Genomic DNA, 22,973 nt, shown 5'->3' with positions numbered 1-22,973 from the left:
ACACACTGTCCGCGTGTCCAGTTACACTTAATGATTGGTTATATCAACACTGTACACGCGCATAAACATAAGACATAATTGGCTAGACTAACTAAAACATACGAGACTTGTTTCAGTCTAATTGGTCAAGATAAACTGCCGAGTTGAGGTTGTTTGTGCCAAGTTCTCTTTATCGTGGAATGCGCACCTGTGTTTTTCTAATTGGTATCTTTCTTATTTTTGTCTTCTGTTTATTCTGTTCAAGGCCTTCTAAAGGTGTCTGGAATGCTCTTGTGACCATTAGCTAAAAACGTTTCACAACACCAGATGAACTTTCATTCCATGAATTAGAAGTGAATTCATTTGCTTTTAACACTGACTATCTGGTTGTATTTTAAAAAAATAGTGGTTTGCTTGCCATCTTTGTAGTAAGAATTTTACTATTAAATTGTAGTGAAAAATGAACGGATTCCACAGAGCAAAGTCTAATTGCAGGAGACATTGCAAAACCAGTGTTGTGTGTACATAAGTGCATTAAATATAACTTGCCATGCTGAAATCAACAGAAAAAATTGTCATTGAATTCAACTGGAAAAGAAGTAGATCCGTAGATGGTAATAATTGCTTTTGCTATACTTCAGATATGTTATTTAACAAGTTGCCATGAAGTTACAGTAGTATTACTTATTTTTACCTATTTACTGTATTTTGGAGTTCAAAGTTTCATATTAATTCTGTTCAGAAAGTTGAGAGGCCCTCTTGTATATACCATCAAATACCAACATTTCATAGCCAGGAGATGTAAGAATGCATGGTTCCAGCTGATTGGTAGTGGTGGTAGTTTTACAGATTTTTTTAAGCTTTTTTTTTAATAGTTTGTAGCAAAAAGAAAGATTGATTGCAGGATTTCATTTTTACAGTGAGTAAAGGAGGCATTAGTGCAGATGATAAACAACCAATTAGATCATAGGATAAGAAAAAAACAGAAGTAGATGGATTAGGGAGGGGGGAAGAAGGGCAGCCAAGAAGGTCATCTCAGAAATGAGATATGGAATTCTGCTCTGAGCATAGATCATTGACTAAAAAGTAAGTATATGCATCAATATTTGCTAAGCAAAGCCAAAATACTCTTTAATGTACACTGTTACTTTTCTTTCCAATATAGAACTTTTCCTGTTTTTACCTTATAATGGAAAATTCTAGTTATTGTTTCTAGAAAAGGAAATATATGCTGCACTGAGGTATAATGTACTGGTTCAATATTTTATTGGCTTCCTGATACTGATCCTTGACAGTCCAAAGAGGAGTGTATTGCAGGTATCTCAGACAGGAAACTAATTTTAATTGAAAATTCTTAGGCTGTATGTCAGTGATGATGAATAATAAATTCCTATATTGCTTTTATGAGGAAAATAAACATATTTCCCTTTTCTACTTGCTTGTACACACACATATATGCATACAAGGTTATAGCTGTTTTGTGAATTTGCTAAATATTTGTCCACTGTTCTGTTTTTATTTGTTTGTTTGGTCCCCCCCCAATAATACCAATGATTATATACCTAACTCTAGTGTAGTTGTTCCCTGTGTCTTGAGAGGTTTTTCAAAAGTGCTTCAGGGCCTTACATTGCTATAGTTTTATCAATGAAATATTATATTCAGTGTAGGTGTGTGGCTGTGTACATAGTGAAAAATAGGAAGATGGGGAAAGCACATAAAATGGGTTTTAGTTTGCCTCCATAAAAAAAATTTATTTTTAATTTTATCCAACTTGAAAAGCATTATGTTTTAGAGGGTATATTACTTCTGCATGACCATAGATGGCATATAGTTCTACATATCAAATAAATAACTAATTACTGTTTTCCAACCTATTGTTGATCTTCCTTAGAGCATCAAGATATTTTTCTCATAAAGCTGAGAGAAGCTTAGGTGAGGTATTTATCTTCAGCTCTTAGATTCAGTTCCAATAGATATTGGTAAAAAAAGACTTTGAACAAATGTGAGCAAATGCATCTATCAGAAAATGAATCCAGTTGGATCATACGTCTTAAAGGAACCACAGTTACTTAGAATTAATAAAATAAAACATACAGTAAGCTAAGTGCATGTTATTTTCTTTCACTTTTTGTCATTGTTCTGTAGTTTTCAGCCTCTTTCTATCATTTTTGGCAGAATTATAGTGTGAGGACATACTTTTATGAAACATTTTTATAGCACTGTGAGTATTGACTGAAAGAGGGACTTACTCTTTGTCAAAGGATATTTCAAAATCCCTTATGCAAAGCTGCAGTCAGTGAAGAAAGTCTTATCGGCATGGTAACTGATTTGGAAGATTGAGAGAGATCAAGGAACATGGAGCTGTAAGAATTATTGAATCAATGTGTGGTGGGTTGACCCTGGCTGGGTGCCAGGTGCCCACCAAAGCCGCTCTATCACTCCCCCTTCTTAGCTGGACAGGGAGGAGAAAATATAACAAAAGGCTCGTGGGTCAAGATAAGGACAGTTTAATAAAGTGAAAGCAAAGGTCGCGCGCGAAAGCAAAGAAAAACAAATGATGTTATTCTCTACTTCCCATCAGCAGGCGATGTCTGGCCACTTCCTGGGAAGCAGGGCTTCAGTACGCGTGGTGGTTGCTCCGGAAGACAAAAATGCCTCCCCTTCCACCTCCCTTTACTTAGCTTTTATATCTGAGCTGACGTCATATGGTATGGAATATCTGTTTGGTTAGTTTAGGTCAGCTGTCCTGGTTATGTCCCCTCCCAAGATCTTGCCCTGCCCCAGCCTGCCATTGAGGTGGGGGGGCAAAAATGTTGGGGAGACAGCCTTGATGCTGTGCCAGCGCTGCTCAGCAGTAGCCAAAACACTGGTGTGTTATCAACACCTCTCTAGCTACTAATGCAGAGCACAGCGCTATGAGGGCTGCTATGGGGACTATTAACTCCATCTCAGCCAGACCCAATACACAATGTTATGGTATTTTGTTGTTCACAGATTCAAGCTGAGTCACTCAAGTCTGCCAGAAAAAGATCAGAAACCTGGCAAAGCTGGATATCAGATACTTCATCAAATCTCATGGATTCTGGGAAATAAAAATAAATCAGTGAAACAAGGGCCAAGTCCCAGCTTTGAAAAACTTTACATAGGAATTAAGATGGCAGAATAAGTAACATTACTTGATTAGAAAGGCTTCCTGCTTTTGGAGTAATTTCTGGGCAGGATTTTGGAGATCAGTATGATGAGTAAGCTTATAAACATTCAAAAGAGGAGTTTTTAAACTTACCTGCTATGAATATCACTTCTTCATAGTTAGTTGGTTACAAACATCTCCATTCCCATTTACTAATGATTGACTGTCCTGCCTATTTGGTATCATAGACCTTCCTGACTCCTCATTCACTGCCAAGAAGCTGCCCGCCCTTCCCATTATTGCTTGTGCAGACTGTCTTCTCCTGCACATGATTAGCTGGACTAGTGTGCTTATCCTGCTTGTAAGGGCATAGATGGAATCATGAACCCTTACTCCCTCCTCATTTTATTTTACTGGGAGTACCTCTGCTCCCTTTTGTACTTTCAGTATCCTTATGGGAGCTGAAGTATCTGCTTACATGAAAAACTAGTAATAGATAAGGGTTTAATATCTTTCTAGCTTGAAATGATCAGGAATTATGATGTGCCTGAACAGAAATTCTGAGTCTCATGAAAACAAATGACAAAATTGAGATGACAGGACCTCCCATGCCTGCTATTGTCTTATTTTAGTTGAATTAAAGTGTGAAATAATATTACTGTGGTTACAGATATACTTATCTTAGTTATTTATTAATGTGTTTTAATTTACAAGTGTTTAACTTCTCAGTGTATATTGTTTTTCTTCTATAAAACAGATGGATTGAATTGTAATTGAAATTAGCTGTTTATATGTTTGTAAGTAAATAACTGTCTTTCGTACTACAGGAGATCATTGTAAGCTTCAGAAAGAGTCAAGCAGAGGGAGCCCTCAGAAAATTGTAAAAGTTATGGAAGATTTTCCAATGTAAAATATAAAGACATATTTTCATCCTTAAACATACAATTCCAGCTTTTTTTTAACCAGGAAGTAGCCATTATATTGAAGTGCTTCAGCTTCCTTTTGGAGTCTTACTATAAGTAACTGCTATAGTGCCTGGTAATCTTTTATATTTGACAGTGAGCCAGCATTTTTCTTTGATAGTTTTATTCTATGATAGTTTTAATCTATTCTTTAAACTCACACGATTCACTCCTACTGGTGTTTTGATGCTTTGCAGTAGATGTTGTCCAAACTTTGAGCTGGAAGGTAGGGCAGTCATCAGGCATAATGATGTAACTCAAAATGCTATGAGAAGGAACAGAAACAATATGGAGTCTTTTGTGAGCAATGATGGCAAGGGCTCTGATGCGGCACTGATATGCTGGACAAAATGGTGCTCCCTAGAGAAGCCTGCAGTTTAGGAAGCCAAAATTTGTATGATAGCTTTGCTGCACACAGTTTGGGACCATGTTTGGCACAGAAGACCAGACTACGTTTAATCCTAAGTAAACCTCTCTGACTTCATATAATGGAAATCTGAGGAACCTCAGCACCAGTTACTTCAGTCTGTTTATCTGCTTCTCTTGCACTGAATTATTTGATAATGCAAACATATCCGTTGGACACAATTCAGATCCACTTCAGCTAATTTACTAGTTGCAGCTACTGATTTAATATTAAAAAACAAACAAACAAAAAACTTGACACTATTGTTCGCTTATTTCCCCTAACATTCTGAGCTATATACACCACTTTCATTTCACTGATGAATTGTATACTTCTTTTATATTCTGATATGCATATTCATGAGAAATTTATTTCATATCTAGCATAGCGTATCATTCATATCCCCTTTTTCAGAGTTAGCATAAAGAATTACAGTAGGTATCCACGCACTAGAAATAGATAGTCTGTAAGGCAGCAGTGAGTCACACTGAACAGAACACTACATGCAGCTCTGGACACTGATATTAAAAAGTGGTAAATAAACTGGTAATTCAGAAAAAAGCAAAAATATAGGCAAAATTCACATTCAGAGAAAGCTAAATGATAAAATTACAAAGAAGAAAAAGTACTTGATTTAAATAATCCAATAAATGTAGCAAACTGCATTGTGACAAAAAGTAAGAAAGGAAAAATAGTCTGATTATTGGGAAATCTAATTTAAAAAGTTTGAAAATGGAACCTGAAATTCTATCACTTGTAGCATATATGTATATCATAGAATCATAGAATGGTTTGGGTTGGAAAGGACCTTCAAAGATCATCTAGTCTACCCCCCTACCATGGGCAGGGACATCTTTCACTAGATCAGGTTGCTCAAAGGCCCATCCAACCTGACCTTGAACGCTTCCAGGGATGGGGCATCCACAAATTCTCTGGGCAACCTGTTCCAGTATTTCACTATCCTCATCATAAAAAATGTCTTCCTTGTGTCCAATCTAAATATCATCTTTCAGTTTAAAACCCTTGCCCTTTGTGCTGTCACTACAGGCCCTTGTAAAAAGTCTCTCTCTTTCTTTCTTATAAGCCCCCTTTATATTTTGAAAGGCTGCAGTAAGGTCTCCCCAGAGCCTTCTCTTCTCCAGGCTGAACAACCCCAAATCTCTCAGCCTTTCTTCATATAGCCTTTCTTCAATGTACCTGTAGAAGCCCTTATTATTATTCGTCACATCCCTCTCCAAATTCAGCTCTGGCTGTGCCTTAGATTTCCTAATCCCATCCCTATGCATCTAGGCAGCATCCTTATATTCTTCCCAGGATACATGTCCCTGGTTCCACTGCCTGTGCATTTCCTTCTTATACTTTGACCAGGAAGTCCTTACTCAGTCATGCCGGTCTCCTGCCTTCCTTGCCCAATTTCTTACACATGGGAATCGAGAGCTCTTGTGCTTTAAGAAAAATATCCTTAAAGAGCTGCCAGCTCTGTTCTGCTCCTTTATCCCTGAAGGTAGTTTCCCAGGAGGTCACATCCACTAGTTCCTCAAACAACTGAAAGTTTGCTCTCCTAAAATTCAGGGTCCTGACTCTACTCTTCACCTGGCCCACATCCCTCAAGATTGTGAATTTTGTGTGTGTGTTATGTCTGTGTGTGTGTGTCTAAAGTAAACTTCAGCCAGGTTATATAAAATTAGCATTTAGATTTGGAGAATGTCTTTCTCTTTTTATGATATTAGTTGCCATGGTTGCTGCTTAAAAATACTAACTATGGTATTTTTTTTCTTTACTTTAAAAAGGGAATTTAGTTTTCCTCTCAAGAAATTATGTGTTCTTTAGAAAAACTAAACAAAGCTGGAAAAAGTATAGTCAAATACTTGAACAAATTGAGTTTAAAAAAAATGGTTGAATCTCTGATTCCATTAAGTTATTTAACTTTAGTAGAGCCAGGATTTCACATCATGGATCATATTTACAGTAAGTAGTTAAGAAGCAGGCATTGACTGTTTTTAACTGTATGGAAAATACTTTTTTCCTTTCTTATATTTATATAGGAAGATTTAGCTCACAACTCCAACTTCATTAGAAGTTTCATAATGTTCCAGCCTCACCTCTTTCACACTTTCTTCTTTGTAGTGAGTTAGAGACCAGTTTCTACCCTGGGATTTGCTTTCATCTTTAAATCCAACTACTAAGGCTAAGCAGACTTACAACTGACTTGCATTTCCAAATGACACTTACAGAACTTCAGTCCTGTGGAAGTTGTGTCTGTATTGCAATGACTATTCCATGCATTTTACATTACAGCTGTCACAGCTGCTGTTCACCCTTCTTTTCCCTAAATATTCCATATACTCTAGCTTAATGTTTTTCAGAGAAACAGAGGTCCAGGGGAGCAGGCAAATCTATTCACCAGTAATGTGATTATAAATTGCAAACAAGGCTAGAAGGGTAACATTTTAAAAAAACCAGGGACTTCTGGAATTATTATATTCTGGTCAGAGTCCATCTTGGATAATCAGGTTTTGGACACTTAATTTTCCTTATAATTCAGTTGTATATCAAATAGATTTTTAATGAATATTAAAAATGTTATGGTTATCAAATTTATACATATTTGTTCCTGTTATGTTGTGCAGTGTTTCAGGCAGTTCAAGAGCATAGGAATGACTGCATTTCATTTTAATAAAGTTTATCTATAGATCATCTAGCACAGGAAATATTGAAATCCAAGAGGCGATCCAGCAGTGGTATTATTCCTGTGCGTGGCATTAGGCATTCCTAAGTCTCACATTTTGCTCAATACATTATATGCCATCAGATGTGCATGGGAAAAATGTGTTACAGAAATCAACAAGGATATCAATGCAAAGACTAAAATGACTATGATGCAGTTTTCATCAAAATAATTGTTCAGAAAAATACAAACAATAACTATTAAGTTCTTTAAAAGTTGAAAAACAATGCAGATGAAAAACCTGTAGATGCTGCTGATAGGAACATTTCTGTCCCACATGCAGACATTGTGAAGGTAACCACAGAAATAAGGAAATGGTGGGAGAAATAGATCATATATTGTTTTATTGCTCCATTTCCAGGTTCTCAGTCTGCTATGATGATATTTGCTTCTCTTCAGGAACTGCTCATTGTCAACCACGCCCATCTTTGCCTCTTTTAAAATAGCTGGTACAGAAATCTTGTTTCACTAGGAAAATGGAGAATACATGGTAACTTACCTGAGTAAAACTCAAAGAAGGTAAAAGTTTTACAGTGTGTCAATAGATCTGTATACTCACTGGAGCCTTCTCTGGGCTGCAAGCAGTAAGTTTACAGTTGTTTAATTTTCCTCCATTATTACGTCTGTAGGTAACAGGTGCCATATAATGTGTGATAGCAATGTGGGTTTCTTCCTAATAAAAATGCACCCAGAACAGGAAGGTGAGAAAGCTCCAAGAAGCAGGAGTGACCCTGTCACTCATCACAGCAGGAGGCTGGATCAGCTCCACTATCTTCTACATAGAGTTACCAATCTCGTTATTTATAAAAAAATACTGCATCACTTAAAAATGCAAAACATTCAGAAAATAGGAAGCCTGGGTTTTGTTTTATTTCTCTCTTCTTAACTCCGAAGTAATTTTTTTTTCACAGTCATCTAGCTTAAACTGTTTCTTTTTTAATGAAAATTGAGATTCATAATTAACACAGTTTTTCAACTTGTAGAACTACAGTCTTCATATCAGACACCAAGTATTAGGAGATTACAACAAAAAAAAGCAGTGATAATATTATATAGAGCTCGTGCTTTACTTTTGTACTTCTAAAGGGACAGTTTATGTCCTTTGAGATATAAGTGATCTCTATAATGGTCAAGAAGTAAAATAGAAAGTTTGTCTCTGAAACATAAACATATTGGGAAGGTATTCTTCCTAAAGTCCTACTGCCTCCTCTTCTACAAAAATAATTGAATTATATATCTAATTTATTATGCCCAGTATTTTTCTATCTACCTCAAAGTATACCTTATTGTAATTGTGTATTTTTTCATTAGTAGCTGACTGTTTTGCAGACTATAAAAATGAATATAATCTTCTGATTCTCATACTACACTTGTTCATCAGAAATGACTGTACAATAAGTAAACTTTATATCTTAATTTTGTTTCAGATATGTGTATATGAAGGCATTTGCAATAACTACTGTAGAGAAAATAGGAATATAGTTTTCTGTACAACAGTTCCTTAAGATTGTTTTTTGTTACTGTGTTTATAGAGTTCAGGACAACTTTCACTTGCTTGAAAAAACTAGCAGTAGAAAAGGAAATAGCATGAAGGTGTGTAGGGTGGGACTGAGGGTGAGGTTCACTGCATGCAGTAGTTACCTTATTTAGCTGCACAGTCCTCAGTAGATGAAGCAATTTGCTTTGTCCTAGTGAACCAAATACATCCCATTCTGCAATTCTGCATGGGATGCTGTAACTTTCCATCATCTACTACCATGACCCATGCCACAATCTATCACATATTTAGCAAAGCACTTCTTAGAAAAAAATCAGGTACATAATGGTTATCAAGTAAGTTCTTAGAGGGTGGGGATGATAATAATGTACATATATTTGCAGTTTTGAATTAGGAACACTATTATACTCAACAGCTTGTGTGTGTGTACATATATATCTCTCAGTATTTATCCTTACTTAGAGCATTTTTAAAAACACTTAACACCTCTTTCAATATCTATTGAATGCATTTTATATTTCAATATAGTTGTTATTTTCTAGAAATCTGACATTTATGAATAGACTATTTGTTTACCAACTTCAATTTCTAGTTAGACCATATTATAGTGCACTAAAGTAATTTAAATGCCTAAGCTTTATTGGCAGTTTTTATTTTCTCCTGTTTTCTTTGACCTATATTACTTCCAAAGTTTGCCTTTTGATTAATATTATCTTTGTAACCTTAGTTCACAGGGATGTGTTCACCAAGATGCTATAAATCATTCTATATGATAGCTCTCACTATGATTACAGTGAGAGTGAGCAGTGCAATGCAGACTATTCCTGGAATATAGGATACATTTTAGTCTTACAGGCAGAGAAAATAAAGGTTCTGTGGAAGAATGTGTTTTTAGATATAAGTCTGGTCTTTGGGGTTGTGTTCAGTTACTGAAGACAGTTGTTCAGGGCTTTTTTGTTTTGTTTTTCACAAGTGCTGAGGGAGCTGGAAGATGTCATTGCGAGGCCACTCTTGATAATCTTTGATCAATCATGGTGATTGGGAGAAGTGCCCAAAGACTGGAGAAAGGCAAATGTCATTCCTATTTTCAAGAAGGGCAAGAAAGAGGACCCAGGAAACTACAGGCCTGTCAGCCTCACCTCCATCCCTGGGAAGGTGATGGAGCAGCTAATCCTGGAAACCATTTCCAGGCACATGAAGTGCTAGAAGTCATCAAGAGTAGTCAGCATGGCTTCACCAAGGGGAAGTCATGCTTGACCAATCTGATAAACTTCCATGATGAAGTGACTGGCCTGGTAGAAGAGGGCAGAGCAGTGGCTATTGTTTACCTGGACTTGAGTAAGGCCTTTGACACTGTCTCCCAGCAGGGGGGTTAGACCAGATGACCTCCAGAGGTGCCTTCCAACCTCAGCCATTCTGTGATACTTTTGAGTTGTTTTTGCAAAATCTTTAAATCCCTTGTCTGAAAAATCTCAAAATGCTTTACAGGGAGTAATTGAATGTCACTTCTGCTCTGAGGTGGGGAAATCTACTCATTTTATAGTTGGGAAAAACTGAACAATATGGATAGCAAGTAGAGGAGTCAGATACTCTCTAGTTTCCTAGCACTATTCATCTGTGATAATGAGGATGACATTAGGAACTGAGAGGACTGATCAGTATTACAGTTAATATTTTCCATTATTATTCATTATGTGATAACTACAACAATATGAAAAAATAAACAAATAAAAAAAGTATGAAGGAGAAGGCTAACACAGAGCACTTGAAAGGATCTGCTTCTGACCCTCTAATATTTATTTTTCCTATCTGTTATTAGACACAGACTAATTGATATGACACATACTATTGATATGATCTCCACATATAGCAAAAGTAGCAGCACATGAGTAGCAAGAAACTTCAGAAACAGGTATGTTTTGATTTAGTTAGCCAGCCAGCATTGGAAGTTATCTGAAGTGGCTGGAAGAGAGGAAGTGTCTGTAGTCCACAAAAAAACAAGTTTCACTTGTAGACCTGCCACCCCTTCTTTTGTGATCAGATAATAGACTATTTTGGTTGAATTAAATATGCAGGGGAGGTATACTGATTCTGTTCACTAATTGTTTGTTTTTATCAGCCGAGGGTGTTTTAAGTACCTGACCCAGGGAGAAGGTATAATATGGCTAATTGCTTCACTGAGGCAGTCTGTCCTGCTGGTTTAATAACATGGTTGTGGTTGTGGTTTTCACTGATGGAATTCAGTTGAAATACTAGGTATTACCTGCTGTGTGGTTCTTTCCAGGGGTGTGTAGTGGTTTAACCCCAGCTGGCAACTAAGCACCATGCAGCCACTTGCTCACTCCTCCCCCCTCCCAGTGGGATGGGGAGGAGAATCAGAAAAAAAGTAAAACTCATGGGTTAAGATAACAACAGTTTAATAATTGAAATAAAATATTATAATAATAATAATAATAAATAGTAGTAATGAAAAGGGAGATAAAAAGAGAGAGAAATAAACCCCAAGAAAGACAAGTGATGCACAATGCAATTGCTCACCACCCACTGATCGATGCCCAGTCAGTCCCCGAGCAGCAATTGGCACCTCCCGGCCAACTCCCCCCAGATTATATACTGAGCATGACGTCCTATGGTATGGAATATCCCTTTGGCTAGTTCGGGTGAGCTGTCCTGGCCATGCTCCCTCCCAGCTCCTTGTATACCTGCTTGCTGGCAGAGCATGGGAAACTGAAAAATCCTTGACTTGGTATAAACACTACTTAGCAACAACTAAAACATCAGTGTGTTATCAACATTATTCTCATACTAAATCCAAAATACAGCACTGTACCAGCTACTAGGAAGAAAATTAACTCTGTCCCAGCTGAAACCAGGACAGGGTGTTCTTAAAGAAAACTTTATGAAGTTTAAGTCTTCACTGACAGACAATTCTTGGCATGAAGAAAGTGCCTCCACTTCCTCTTTAACTTGCTGTTGGATTTTTAGCAAAAGCATTGGGAGCTATCTGCTGTAGTTTCAGCATATTCAACTTGTATTAGTGACATGTGGTCACTGTGCTGTTTGTGTTTATAGAAACTTCAGATTAGTGTTTAAAAATGAAATTTGAAAATGAAATATTAATTTTTACTCTTTGGTAGTTGGAGGAAGGGGCTTTTTCCTTTGTTCTTAATAATCACTAGGAACTTCCATAATCTTGGTATGATAAAGTGAAAGTCATGGTTGTTCTGTAGCAACTCAGTGTAATTTGTGCTCAATTTGTACAGCTTTCACAATGGAAAATAAGGAATATTTGCTGCTTTTCTAAGTTAAATACTGATTTTATGGAATTACTTCAGCAAGTAGTAATGCTGTATGAAAAGAAAAACAATTCCCCAGAGAGAGAGAGGCACCTAAATCCATGCAACTATGTCTGTACTTATTTTGGATGTTTGCTTTGGGGAAAGATAAGAAGGAAGAGAAAAAAAACCGAACATATTTGTGGAGTTTTTTTAAAAGACCATCTAGGAAGTGTGATGAGTTACTACAAATATTTAACTAGCAAAGTTATCTGTAATATTGACTTTTCACAGTGGTTTTCTATCCAAAGCCCTATATATTTACAGTTTCTTGTTGAAAAGCATGTTTGAGATGGAGGGAGGGAAAAGAAGGATGTTGTTTTTTCTGAGCTTCTCATCCAACACTGAACCAAAATACCTTTTCCTGTAGTGCTCAGTAGCTTTTGATTTTTGATGGAAACTGTAATGATAATAGAGGTAAGATAGAGCCAATTCTCTGGCTTCTCAGTGTCTTTCACAATTTTGAGAACACGTTTCGGGCTGCTTCTTTTAGTTCTGTCTCATTTTGCATCAAGTAAAATTTGTTAATCTGCAGGTTTCTGTGACCTCAATGGGCAGTATAGCAACAGCAGCTCTTTGCCTTACGTCTGCTTATTTCATCATTGAAATGAGTATCTATTTGGTTTCTAGAACCTAGTCTACATTGTGACATACTCACTCTTCCTGATAAATTCAGCTATGATAGAAAATATAAAGGAACCTACTTGTGGTGGGTTGACCCCAGCCAGCAGCTAAACACCCACCAGCCACTTTCTCACTTCGCCCGCAACGAGATGGGGAAAGAATCAAAAGAGCAAAAATGAGAAAAACTCATGGGTCGAGATAAAGACAGTTTAATAAGTGAAAGAAAAAAGAAAAAGTGATACAAAGGCAGTCAGTCACCACCTCCCACAAACAGACTAATGCCCAGCCAGTCTCCGAGCAACAGCTACATTGGAAAAATCCCCCCTCTCCCCCCCAGCTTTATTGCAGAGCATGACATTATATGCCATGGAATATCTCTTTGGTCAATTCAGGTCAGCTGTCCCAGCTATGTCCCCTCCCAACTTCTTGCCCACCCCCAGCTTACTCATTGACAGAGACAGAGTGAGAAAAAGAGAAGGCCTTGACACTATGCAAGCACTGTTCAGCAATAGCTAAAACATTGGTGTGTTATCAATATTGTTTTAGGCAAATCCAAAACACAGTACCATATGGGCTACTATGAAGAAAGTTGACTCCATCCCAGCCAGACCCAATACACTAAAGATTTTTCTTCACATTTTAAATGACTTTTAGTAGTTTCAAATGTGTGAAAAAATGGGGGGGATGGGGGGCTATTTCTTGTTCTTAGAGACCTGGCTGCAAGGAACTGCTTGGTAGATGAAAACAACATTTTGAAAATAAGTGATTTTGGAATGTCTCGTCAAGAGGATGATGGAGTTTATTCATCATCAGGCTTAAAGCAGATTCCTATCAAGTGGACTGCTCCAGAAGCTCTCAACTATGGTAAGGATATATCTTTATCTTCTTGGTATAAAAAATATACAGTATAAGGTGCAAGGGGACAACATCATGGACAGTATTTGAGCATATATATATAATTTTTCCTTTTTCCCAGTTCAGATCAACAGATGTTTAAAGTATTTTAGTTACCTTAAAAATAATATTTCAGCCTCATTTAAGTTATGTAAAAATACTATTTTCCCTTCAAAAAGAACAAGGCAGCAACATCAAAATTGCTACTTATTCAACAGTAAAATAATGCTGTGGTTATGTTGCTAACTCGTTCCAGTGAGTGGGAATTTCTGCATATTTATGGCATTTTTTAAAAGAAGGCAGAAGATTTTAACATTCTAGAGCACTCTATCAGATAAATGATTAGATAAATCATTGCATTGGAGAAAAAAATGCTTTATTTATTTTTTTAAACTGCAGCTTTTGTTTATATGCACTTTTATATATTACTATGCTATTATGGGGGGAAAATATCCATTATTTCTGATTGAGTGAAGTGGTCCATACTATGTGGGTAATAGTTTCAAAACAAAAATAGAAACTGCTGGATTTAGCTTTTTAGCTTGTAGGTAAAACTAGAAAAAAATTATTCTTCTAAGTGAGTGAGCTGTGAAGAAGCAGCAGCATATTAAATGAATGAGGTCATATTTTGAATGCACTTCTCTCAACCAATTCTTTACTTGAGTTCCTAGAAAAAAAATTTAAACATTTTATATCTTCCTGTTAAGTATCTCTAAATACTTCTCCCACCTTTTAGAGCTTTTCTTTAAAATCATGCATTGGAAATCATAATTTTCTAACTTATGATTGTTAGAAGAAGAATCCCTTTCATTAGCACTTTTGCAGAAGTTAACGCCATAACACAATAATGCAAATCTTCCCCTTGGAAAGCTAATAATAAATGTAGTTAGAGTGACTGACCCTCTATTATCTTTTTTTCTAAGAGGTGCTAGTGTTGCTAATGTTTGCTGTGGAATACTATTTCTATTTTGGGTGTTTATTCCACTATAAAAGGTGTTTTGAATTTTTATTTTCATTGTTTCAAAAGTACTTGTTGTTTATTTGATATATAATGGAACCCTCTTCTCCACAGCCATACCAGTCCAGTCTACTACATTAAGCAGAAAACTGGCTTTTATGACACCTTCATTTTGTACTTCTGAGTCTTTGCTATTTTCCACACCTTACAGGAGAAGAACATATAGCTGATTAACATCTTTACTTATTTGCTGTTTCCTAAAATGAATCAATACCCTGCCAGTTTTAAGTGATTTTCTGCAGTGTTTGGAAAATAACCTGTTTCAAACATTTGTTAAAGTATTCAGCAGTCTAATATTCACCTTTCAAAATATGGTTGAAGCTTTCTGTGTTGGTTTTTTTATTATGGATCATTTTCAAGGGAGTCCTTGAAAAGTGCAAGGTAAAATAATTGGTTTGTGTTTTGCCATTCTAATAATATGGTCATAATTATTGTATTAATTTGTGTAGGTAACACTGAAAGTAGTTAAGGATACCAGAGTGAAATAGAACTAAATGTGCAATATTTCAAAACTAGATGACAACCATTGAGCATGTCAGTTCTTAATGGCAAAATTTAATGGTTAGAGGAAAATGAGAAATAGGGTCATTTGGTCATTACATGAATGATACAGTGCTTAAGAAAATAAATAAAAGAAGTGCCTTTTTTTAAACACTTCTGGATTCACTTTATATGACATTAATAGCAGTCACAAAAAGATTTTAAATGTCAAAATTCAGGTTGGGAAGTCTAGAAACTGGATTAAGGCAAATGGAACTGTTAGGGAGTTGTGTATGAAGTCATGAATGAAATCTTGATGCTACTGGAGCATATGGAAGATTTAACCTTTAGTTCAGTAGGTACTGTTCAGTGCCATTCCATACCATTATTTTTACTTGGGACTATATGATTTCCATCACTTCCAGAAAGTGAAAAATTGCTTTAAATGCACCTAATAAATTACATATTTAGGCCAAGGTGTAGGGTATTTTCGCTTCCAGTTCTCTCAAAATTAAAATGCACTTTTAATGCATGTTTTTCAAGTACAACATTTCCAGTTCTTTGTAATGTTAATAAATTACTGTATTTGTTTATGAAAGAGCATGCCCTTTTTTTTTCCCCAGATAATATTATAGTGGGAAAGATAATTAACTGTGTAGAAGTTGTACTTTCTTTAAAAAAAAATAATCACTTGTATCTACCGAAGGACTTTAATGAAAAGTGTTAAATTACTGGATGCCAAACTCTGAAGAGAGTTGATACATAGACAAGAAAACTAATCTTACTACAAAGAGCAAAGTGAATGTCCATAATTACTGTTTAATAAGCACACAAGCTAATGTAGATAGAGTTGTTAGCTGGAAGTGATATTTAGTTTAAGAGTAAACTGAACTTTCTGACATCAGAACAGTTTTCATGTCACCAACTGTCACTATAATTTACATGTATTTTCCTTTTTTCTAGTGTAAGTAGATTTAAAATGTTTAGCTGAAAATTTGACACAAGCAATGGGATTATAGGGCCTTTCTGGAAATGCAGCAGAAGGAAGGGGAAATAAGACGAGTTAGTTTGGTTTAATTCTCAGAGATGAGCAAACACACATTTGCAAGCATGTGTATGTTTTTAAGAATAAAGACACTCATAGAATGTAACAAAAAAATAAAGTCATGAAAAATGATGACAGAAATATGATAAATGGATTTTTAAGGTAACATTTTCATAGGCCCTGCTGCAAAGGGCTAGGAGCTTACACTTTCTGATATAGCATGCATCTTGATGTGAATCCATCAGGGACAATAGAAATATCACCCCCAAGAGCTGTCCTTCTCCCATAATATAAAGCTTTTATTCCACAAAGAGGTTTGGATTTAAATTATCTTAATTTTGCAATCTGTCTGAAGCATAGCTGATGATAGTAGTAGGCCAGATTACTTTTTTTAACCTCATTGGGTGCATCAGTTCTTCAAAGTCCAAATTAAATAACAGTTGAAGCAACTGTAGATTCATTTCCAGAGAGTAGTTTCTCAGAGTAAGAAACCCAGGTCCTCTTTGTAATTAAGAACTATATTGATTTTAGCTCCTCTTGGAGGGCTCATTGCCATGCTATATTAGGGAACTGGAAAAGGTAAATTTTTTAAAAGTATCTTCAGAGTTGAAAGTGATTATAAACAAGGAAAAAACCCCTGACATTTTTCTGTCTTTTTATATTAAAAGAAAATAAAAAAAAATATTTTGGGGCAGTAAATGGAAAGAAATTCTTAACTTACATGGAAAATGACCAACATGGTAAGATCTTCTCAGCCATGTGCTTTGTGTAACAAGTCTCTGTCAAATTACAGAACTTTAGGTTAACTTATATTATTCCTAGGTATTAACTTTAAGATAATTTATGTTTATAATTTGAAATACAGGAGAACATGATATCACAATTATGTAAAACATGAATTATTCTGTAAGTTAAGCCACTGGTTTTCTTTCCTTTCCTTAGGGAGATACACATCTGAGAGTGATGTATGGAGCTTTGGAATCCTTTTGTGGGAGACCTTCAGTTTAGGAGTATGCCCGTACCCTGGAATGATGAACCAACAAGCACGAGAACAAGTGGAGAAAGGTAGTTAATTGTAGGGAACAAAAGAGATGCTGTGTAGATCCATAGGGATGTAGGTACATACAGTATGAAAAATAGCAAAGAAATAACATATGGGTTATCTAGCAACTTTAGCATAAATATGAGATTATTTAATTGCTGTTTAGCTTTCTGGGAGAAGTAGTGTGATTTATAGGCTTCTTGCAAAAAGGAAGATCATGACTAGTGACTTAGGGGAAGACAGAGTTATAGCATGTTGGCTTTTGTGGCTACAGAACTAAAAGGTGAAATGGAGAGGAGGGATTGATTGCTGTGCAAATAGAAGCTTGACCAGAATGAATTAGTTAAGATAATGCAAGTGGAATTATCCCAAACTGCTAGAAAAAAAATTATATCCTTCTATCTTCTCTATTAAAGCATTTCAGACAAAATTTTAAGTTATGGTGGAGATTGGCAAGCTAGTTGAACAGTGAATGCCACATATTTTTTTTCTCTTTTACAAAATAATCAAAAGACTTTTATTTAAAAGTAACAAATAACTGTGAGCAAGGTTTCAGGTCTTTGATTTCATCACCTTTAGTGGCATTTCAGGACTCTTTCTCCTCTACATATTTCTACTGCGTAATTCATAAACAGGTTCTTAGCTAGTAAAACTACCAAATGATAAAAAAGCTAGTTTGCTTGTTAATTATAATCACTGTAGATGACCACAGAAGTTTGTCTTTAAAAAGCCAAAGAAAAATCTGATGTTTTTCAGAGCAGGGGATTGTTTATAAAAACAAGTCTTACTACCTAAGTAAGTACTGCAATTCTGTATGAACCCACTGAGAAAGATATCACAAGTCATATAAAATTTACCCTCGATATTTTTTTAATGCAATGATATTGAACTTAACTAATTTCTTTTTGAATTTGTCAATATGTATCATTTTTCAATGCTATATGTTTCTCCCTTTTTTGTGTACCAGGATACCGAATGTCAGCACCACAAAAATGTCCAGAAGAAATATATAAAATAATGCAGAGGTGCTGGGCCTACAAACCTGAAAACCGGCCAAAATTCAGTGAGATTCAGAAAGAGCTGTCTTCAATCAAAAAGAAAGTGACATAGTGATAAACTAGCACCAAACTCAGTCTGCAGGACTTTATTTTCTAGTGAAGTAATATTTTCCCCTTAAACACTGCATTTATACAACATTATTTGCAATATTCTTCTAATTACTTTAAAATTAACTGGGTTTTTTTATATCCAAGTCTACCAATGATGTCTACACCTTCATTAAAGATATATTCTGCCAAATGCTATATATCCAGTCACAGTAATATTGTCATTTAGGATACATGTAAATAGAAAAGCACATACTATGAATTTAAGTGACTGTGGCTTCTATCTATTTTACAGCAAGTAAATGCTAGTGAAATTTTTCAGAGGTTTTCTACATTATGCTGTGTTCTCGCTCTCCTATCCCCATCCTAGATATCAACACTATGGCACTGTAATGTGGTGACTGTGTCACACATGATGGCCTTAAAAGTGAAGACAGTTTTTGATAAGTATATGAATGAGACACTTTTATATTTTTTAAATTCTTTATGCAACTGATATTTTTAAATGATACCTTGTTTAAGGATGAAGGTCAGATTCTGGATGTAAGGTGAAATCCAGAATTTTCTTTTCTAGAAAACTGAACTACATGTGCATTTCTTACCACATTATAAATACTTCTGACTTTGGATGTGATTTACTTAAGCTACTGCTTTTTTCCTATGAAGCCATCAGAATTCAGTAATATGTCTCCTTTGCAATGAACTACATTTATTTAATAAAACAAAAAGACCAATAGCAAGTCTTGACTACATGTATGTTGTTAACAAATATTGCAAATCATCTGCCTTACTAAAAATAAGTAAAAGCAGTAGGTGCACATGTGTAGAAAAGGTCAACAAGAAGTAGATTTGCTAATGATAGCAACATATTATAGGCAACAAATAGGACTGGTTTTAGAGGAGTAAAAGAATGTGAATTACTAGATTTGCTTTTGATCCTGACTTTTTCCTTCAATTTGCAGTAATTATCAGTATGCAGCTGGAGCCTGCAAAAGCTAAACAAAAGTACATTCCATGCATAGTGTCCAAATAAAAACACTGCTTCTCTATGCCATAAGGAAATATGTTTTAAGCCTCTAGCAGGCTGAACAAGGCAGAGTAGAAACATTAACCTTTTAACTTTTTAAAGTCATTACAATCAGATTTCAAAAGACTGGGGACAGTGGAGCTGTAAACGCCACCAAGAAGGAAAAAGTTTATATAAAAAATAACATTCCTCCAGAAAGAATAAAGACTCAACAGTCAGAGGAGGAAAGGCACAAAGTTTGTTACTATGACTCTTGGTTTTCTTTGCAACTTGGACTATAATGTCCCTTTGTCTCTTCTACACAAAATTCTAACTGGAATATATGTCCAGGTGTAGAATTTATGTGTTAATTCTGAGTTCTTTCATTTTCAGGAAGTTGTATATTACTAGCCATTTTAGAACACCATGTTTTTAGACATCATTTAGGTAGGCCTTAAATTAGAATTTTCAGAGTGTTGGGGGTTTTTTTGGAGGTGAAGGACTAATTAGATGGCTAGCTAGTTGCATTATTATTTTGCAGCTCTCAGATTATAGCTATAAGAGAGTAGCTCATTTATAGGTCTCAGATCATCTTTATAAAGGCCTTCTCTAAAACAAAAACTGTTAGCTGTACTTAAAAAAAATTAATTAATAAAATTCTCAAATGCAGTTGACTGAGGTCACAGAGTAAAAACTTAGAATAGGTGAACTTGATACTTTCTTCCCCTGCCTTCCCAGAATTGAATGCTTTGTAAGTAAAACTTGCAATAACTGGCTTGGTGTTTTATAGGTAAATATGAACTGTTATCCAATAGGACAACATAGGATGCATGCTCCTACTAGCAAAGAAGGCTTGGAGAAAAAAAATAATTCCTAAATTGCCACTATTTGGAACTCTCATCCAGTTTTAGAACTACAAAAGTTTATAGAACAGCTACATATAGCTGAAATTTTGTGAATGGGTTAAGAGAGACAGCACATGCTTCTGCATTTAATTTAATTCAGTTTAAGGCAATTATGCTTTTAAAAGAAAAATCAGATTGATAGAGATTGCTTCTAGATTGCACATGTTGAGGCTATTGAGCAAAACATTTACACCACTAAAAAAAAATTAAAAGATTCACAGTACTGTCTTTATACAGTCAGCTCAGTCATTTCAGTCTTTCTCAACATATAAAAAATTCCACAAATATTAAATGCAATCGCAACACAAAATCCTTGGATTACTAATATGTAAACTAGTTCTCTCTGAACCTGTGCTGCAATTATTAAAGAATATCTCTGCTCTTTAAACAGGGCTGCAGTAGGCTAACAGCTCTAGCTGCACTGTACTGCTAAACCAGAAGAATCTGGCCCTTTGCACCTCCCAATCGTTTCTTAACTCTGACAGCTCTATCATCTACCACAGATACTCCCCTTTCACTTACTTCAATAAAGTTACTCTTGTGAGACAAAAGTTCTGATATATCCCTGGTTTTGTTTGACTCAAAAGTTTCATAGTGATGTTATACCTTTATACCTGTGGCATTGTGTTTGTATGAAAATTTAAGTAAACGTGAATCCAAGGTGAAACACATAGTTCAAATCATGGTTTAATCAAGTTACAAACCCTAAATACATAATGAATTGTCCACATCATAAAAGACATCAGAACAATAACATTCCCCACTGCCTAGTTTACAATACAGAACATCCTTTTCCTATTCTTATGGAACAATATTAAGCCAGTTATGGCCCTTTCCAAAGGAATGATCTTGCTGTCAGACCAGATCCAAAACACTATCTTTAAAATTAATACCAGTTCCTCAATTCCATTTGAGCTTCACTTTAAACATGCCTTCTACTTATCAGAACTTTCCAAATAGTATTAATTTTCATTATTGTCATCCATTTTGCTTTTAGAAATATGACCTCTTTACATCATATAATGTTTAATTATGCAGGTAATTATACATCCCTCCCAAATTCTGAGACTTGCAACTTCAAACAACAAGCATTGCTAAGTCAATAAAAGTCTACAGGGATCCTAATTTTTCATTAGGTGACTAAGTTGATATGGCTTAATGCATTTAAAATATATAAAATTTTAAATTGAAACAATTACTTTACTGATATTTTGAACAGCAGTATTGCTTCCACAAAATATCTCTTCAATAGCAGCATTTACATTTCACTTGAATTCTACACAAAGGTAAACCTGTACCTTTGTTCCTCTCCAGTTTTTCAGTGAAAGGGACTGCTGAATTAAAGTAACCAATTCAGGTGCTTTCAGCCATTCTGATATGTAGCATAGATGCAGCCAGGATTTCATAGAGAAGGTCTTGCACTCTATATGGCAACTTTTTATAGCATACTTATGCTTGCTACAAAGCACTAATAAATCCCCTGGAGACTGGAAGTTTCTTGTATCTCTGAATGTAGCCAATTCTTTACAACACCTGAAGTTGTAGTGCTTAAGGAGAGATAGTGACAATATTATTTTCCTTCCCTCCACCTTCCACTTGGTCATGCCACAGATTCAGACTCTTCAATAGACCTACCAACTAGAAGAAAAATAACTGTTTCCACTGTTAATTGTATCATTACCTGTAACTGACAACTTTTTTTTTCCACTGAGCTTCCCACCTAATTTTAACTAAAATGCTAAAAACATGTAATAGGAAAAACTCAGAATTTAGGCTCATCACATGGGACACAAAAGACAGGCAGACAAAGACATCTTGAGGACTGAAAGCCAAAACCAAGCACCTATCCATCCCTTCTATTAAAGAATTGTGTAGTTATATGCATATTCAAAAGCCTTCCAGGTATAAAAATTTGAACTAATTTTAGGACTGCTGGTTTTTTCAACTGTTAATTTTCCTTCATATAGTTTTAGGCATCTGGAGAAGGAGGAGGGATGTTGAGGAAGGTGGGAAGGTTGATTCACTGGCCCACTAGCACACACACAAGAGTTTTGACACTTGTAACCTTGAGTGGGGTACAGATACAGTTTTGAAACGTGTTTAAATTTTTTTTCAAGTTTGTGCCAAAGTATGCATCATCAAGTTTAATATCAGGTAAAGAACCTTTTATACTCTTTGTTGTTTAAAAAATAATATATTTGTGAAACAGATCGATAATGCATAACACTGGAAATGGGTGCTTCTTCCCAAAAGTACACATGTAAAAAAAACCAAAACATTTGTGAATTCATCTGGCTTTTAAACAAGTCCGAAAATGATAACTATGTAATGAAAGTTAGTGGTCTGTCCTTTATAATTTTAAATAGATATGCATTTAAACTTTATTTATTTGCCAATTTTTATATACTTTAAAGTTACACTTTTGAACTTAAGCTAGCTTTTTATTTTTGTAGGCTGTTACAAAACAGAATTTCAATATTCTTGTAAACTGCAGACCATTTTTTAATAGTCCTTTGTCTTTTCTGCAGTCCCCTTTTTACTGCGCCCTTCCAATAAATGTAAAATATTTGCATCAAGCTGTCTCAAATTTAATTTGATATTTACAAGATTTATTTATTTACTTGCTTCTGTAGTCAAGTGGAAGATCAACTTTAGTAACACTGCTCTTGGATATGCTTTTTGTATCCAAAACATTTTGTATTTCACAAAGAAAAAAATAATTATGTGAATTCTGTTGGCAATTTCTGGAATTAATACCTGTGTGATCCCTGCTCACAGTTTGGCTATCACTTGTGGCTACCTTTTGTAATTCATA

The 22,973-nt window shown here is 35.3% G+C and overlaps 1 protein-coding gene across 4 annotated transcripts in view; it reads left to right on the top strand.

Moving 5' to 3' along the window:
- The window catches only part of LOC121232945 (tyrosine-protein kinase Fer-like), a 216,201-nt gene extending 193,526 nt beyond the window's left edge, over window positions 1-22,675 (top strand). For 3 of the 4 annotated variants that reach the window (XM_041121461.1, XM_041121462.1, XM_041121463.1), the window contains 3 exons: window positions 13,372-13,526; window positions 17,042-17,164; window positions 18,109-22,675. In XM_041121461.1, coding sequence (XP_040977395.1) covers window positions 13,372-13,526; window positions 17,042-17,164; window positions 18,109-18,251 — 421 coding nt within the window. In that variant the 3' untranslated portion in view covers window positions 18,252-22,675. Of the gene's footprint in view, window positions 1-13,371; window positions 13,527-17,041; window positions 17,165-18,108 lie in introns of those variants that run through there. The other variant, XR_005931770.1, reaches the window with a different exon arrangement.
- Window positions 22,676-22,973: the final 298 nt, after the last annotated feature.

This window comes from Aquila chrysaetos (assembly GCF_900496995.4).
Source record: "Aquila chrysaetos chrysaetos chromosome W unlocalized genomic scaffold, bAquChr1.4 W_unloc_2, whole genome shotgun sequence".
Classification (NCBI taxonomy): domain Eukaryota; kingdom Metazoa; phylum Chordata; class Aves; order Accipitriformes; family Accipitridae; genus Aquila; species Aquila chrysaetos.
Note: the sequence above shows the minus strand (reverse complement) of the source record. Positions and strands in the feature narration are given on the sequence as shown.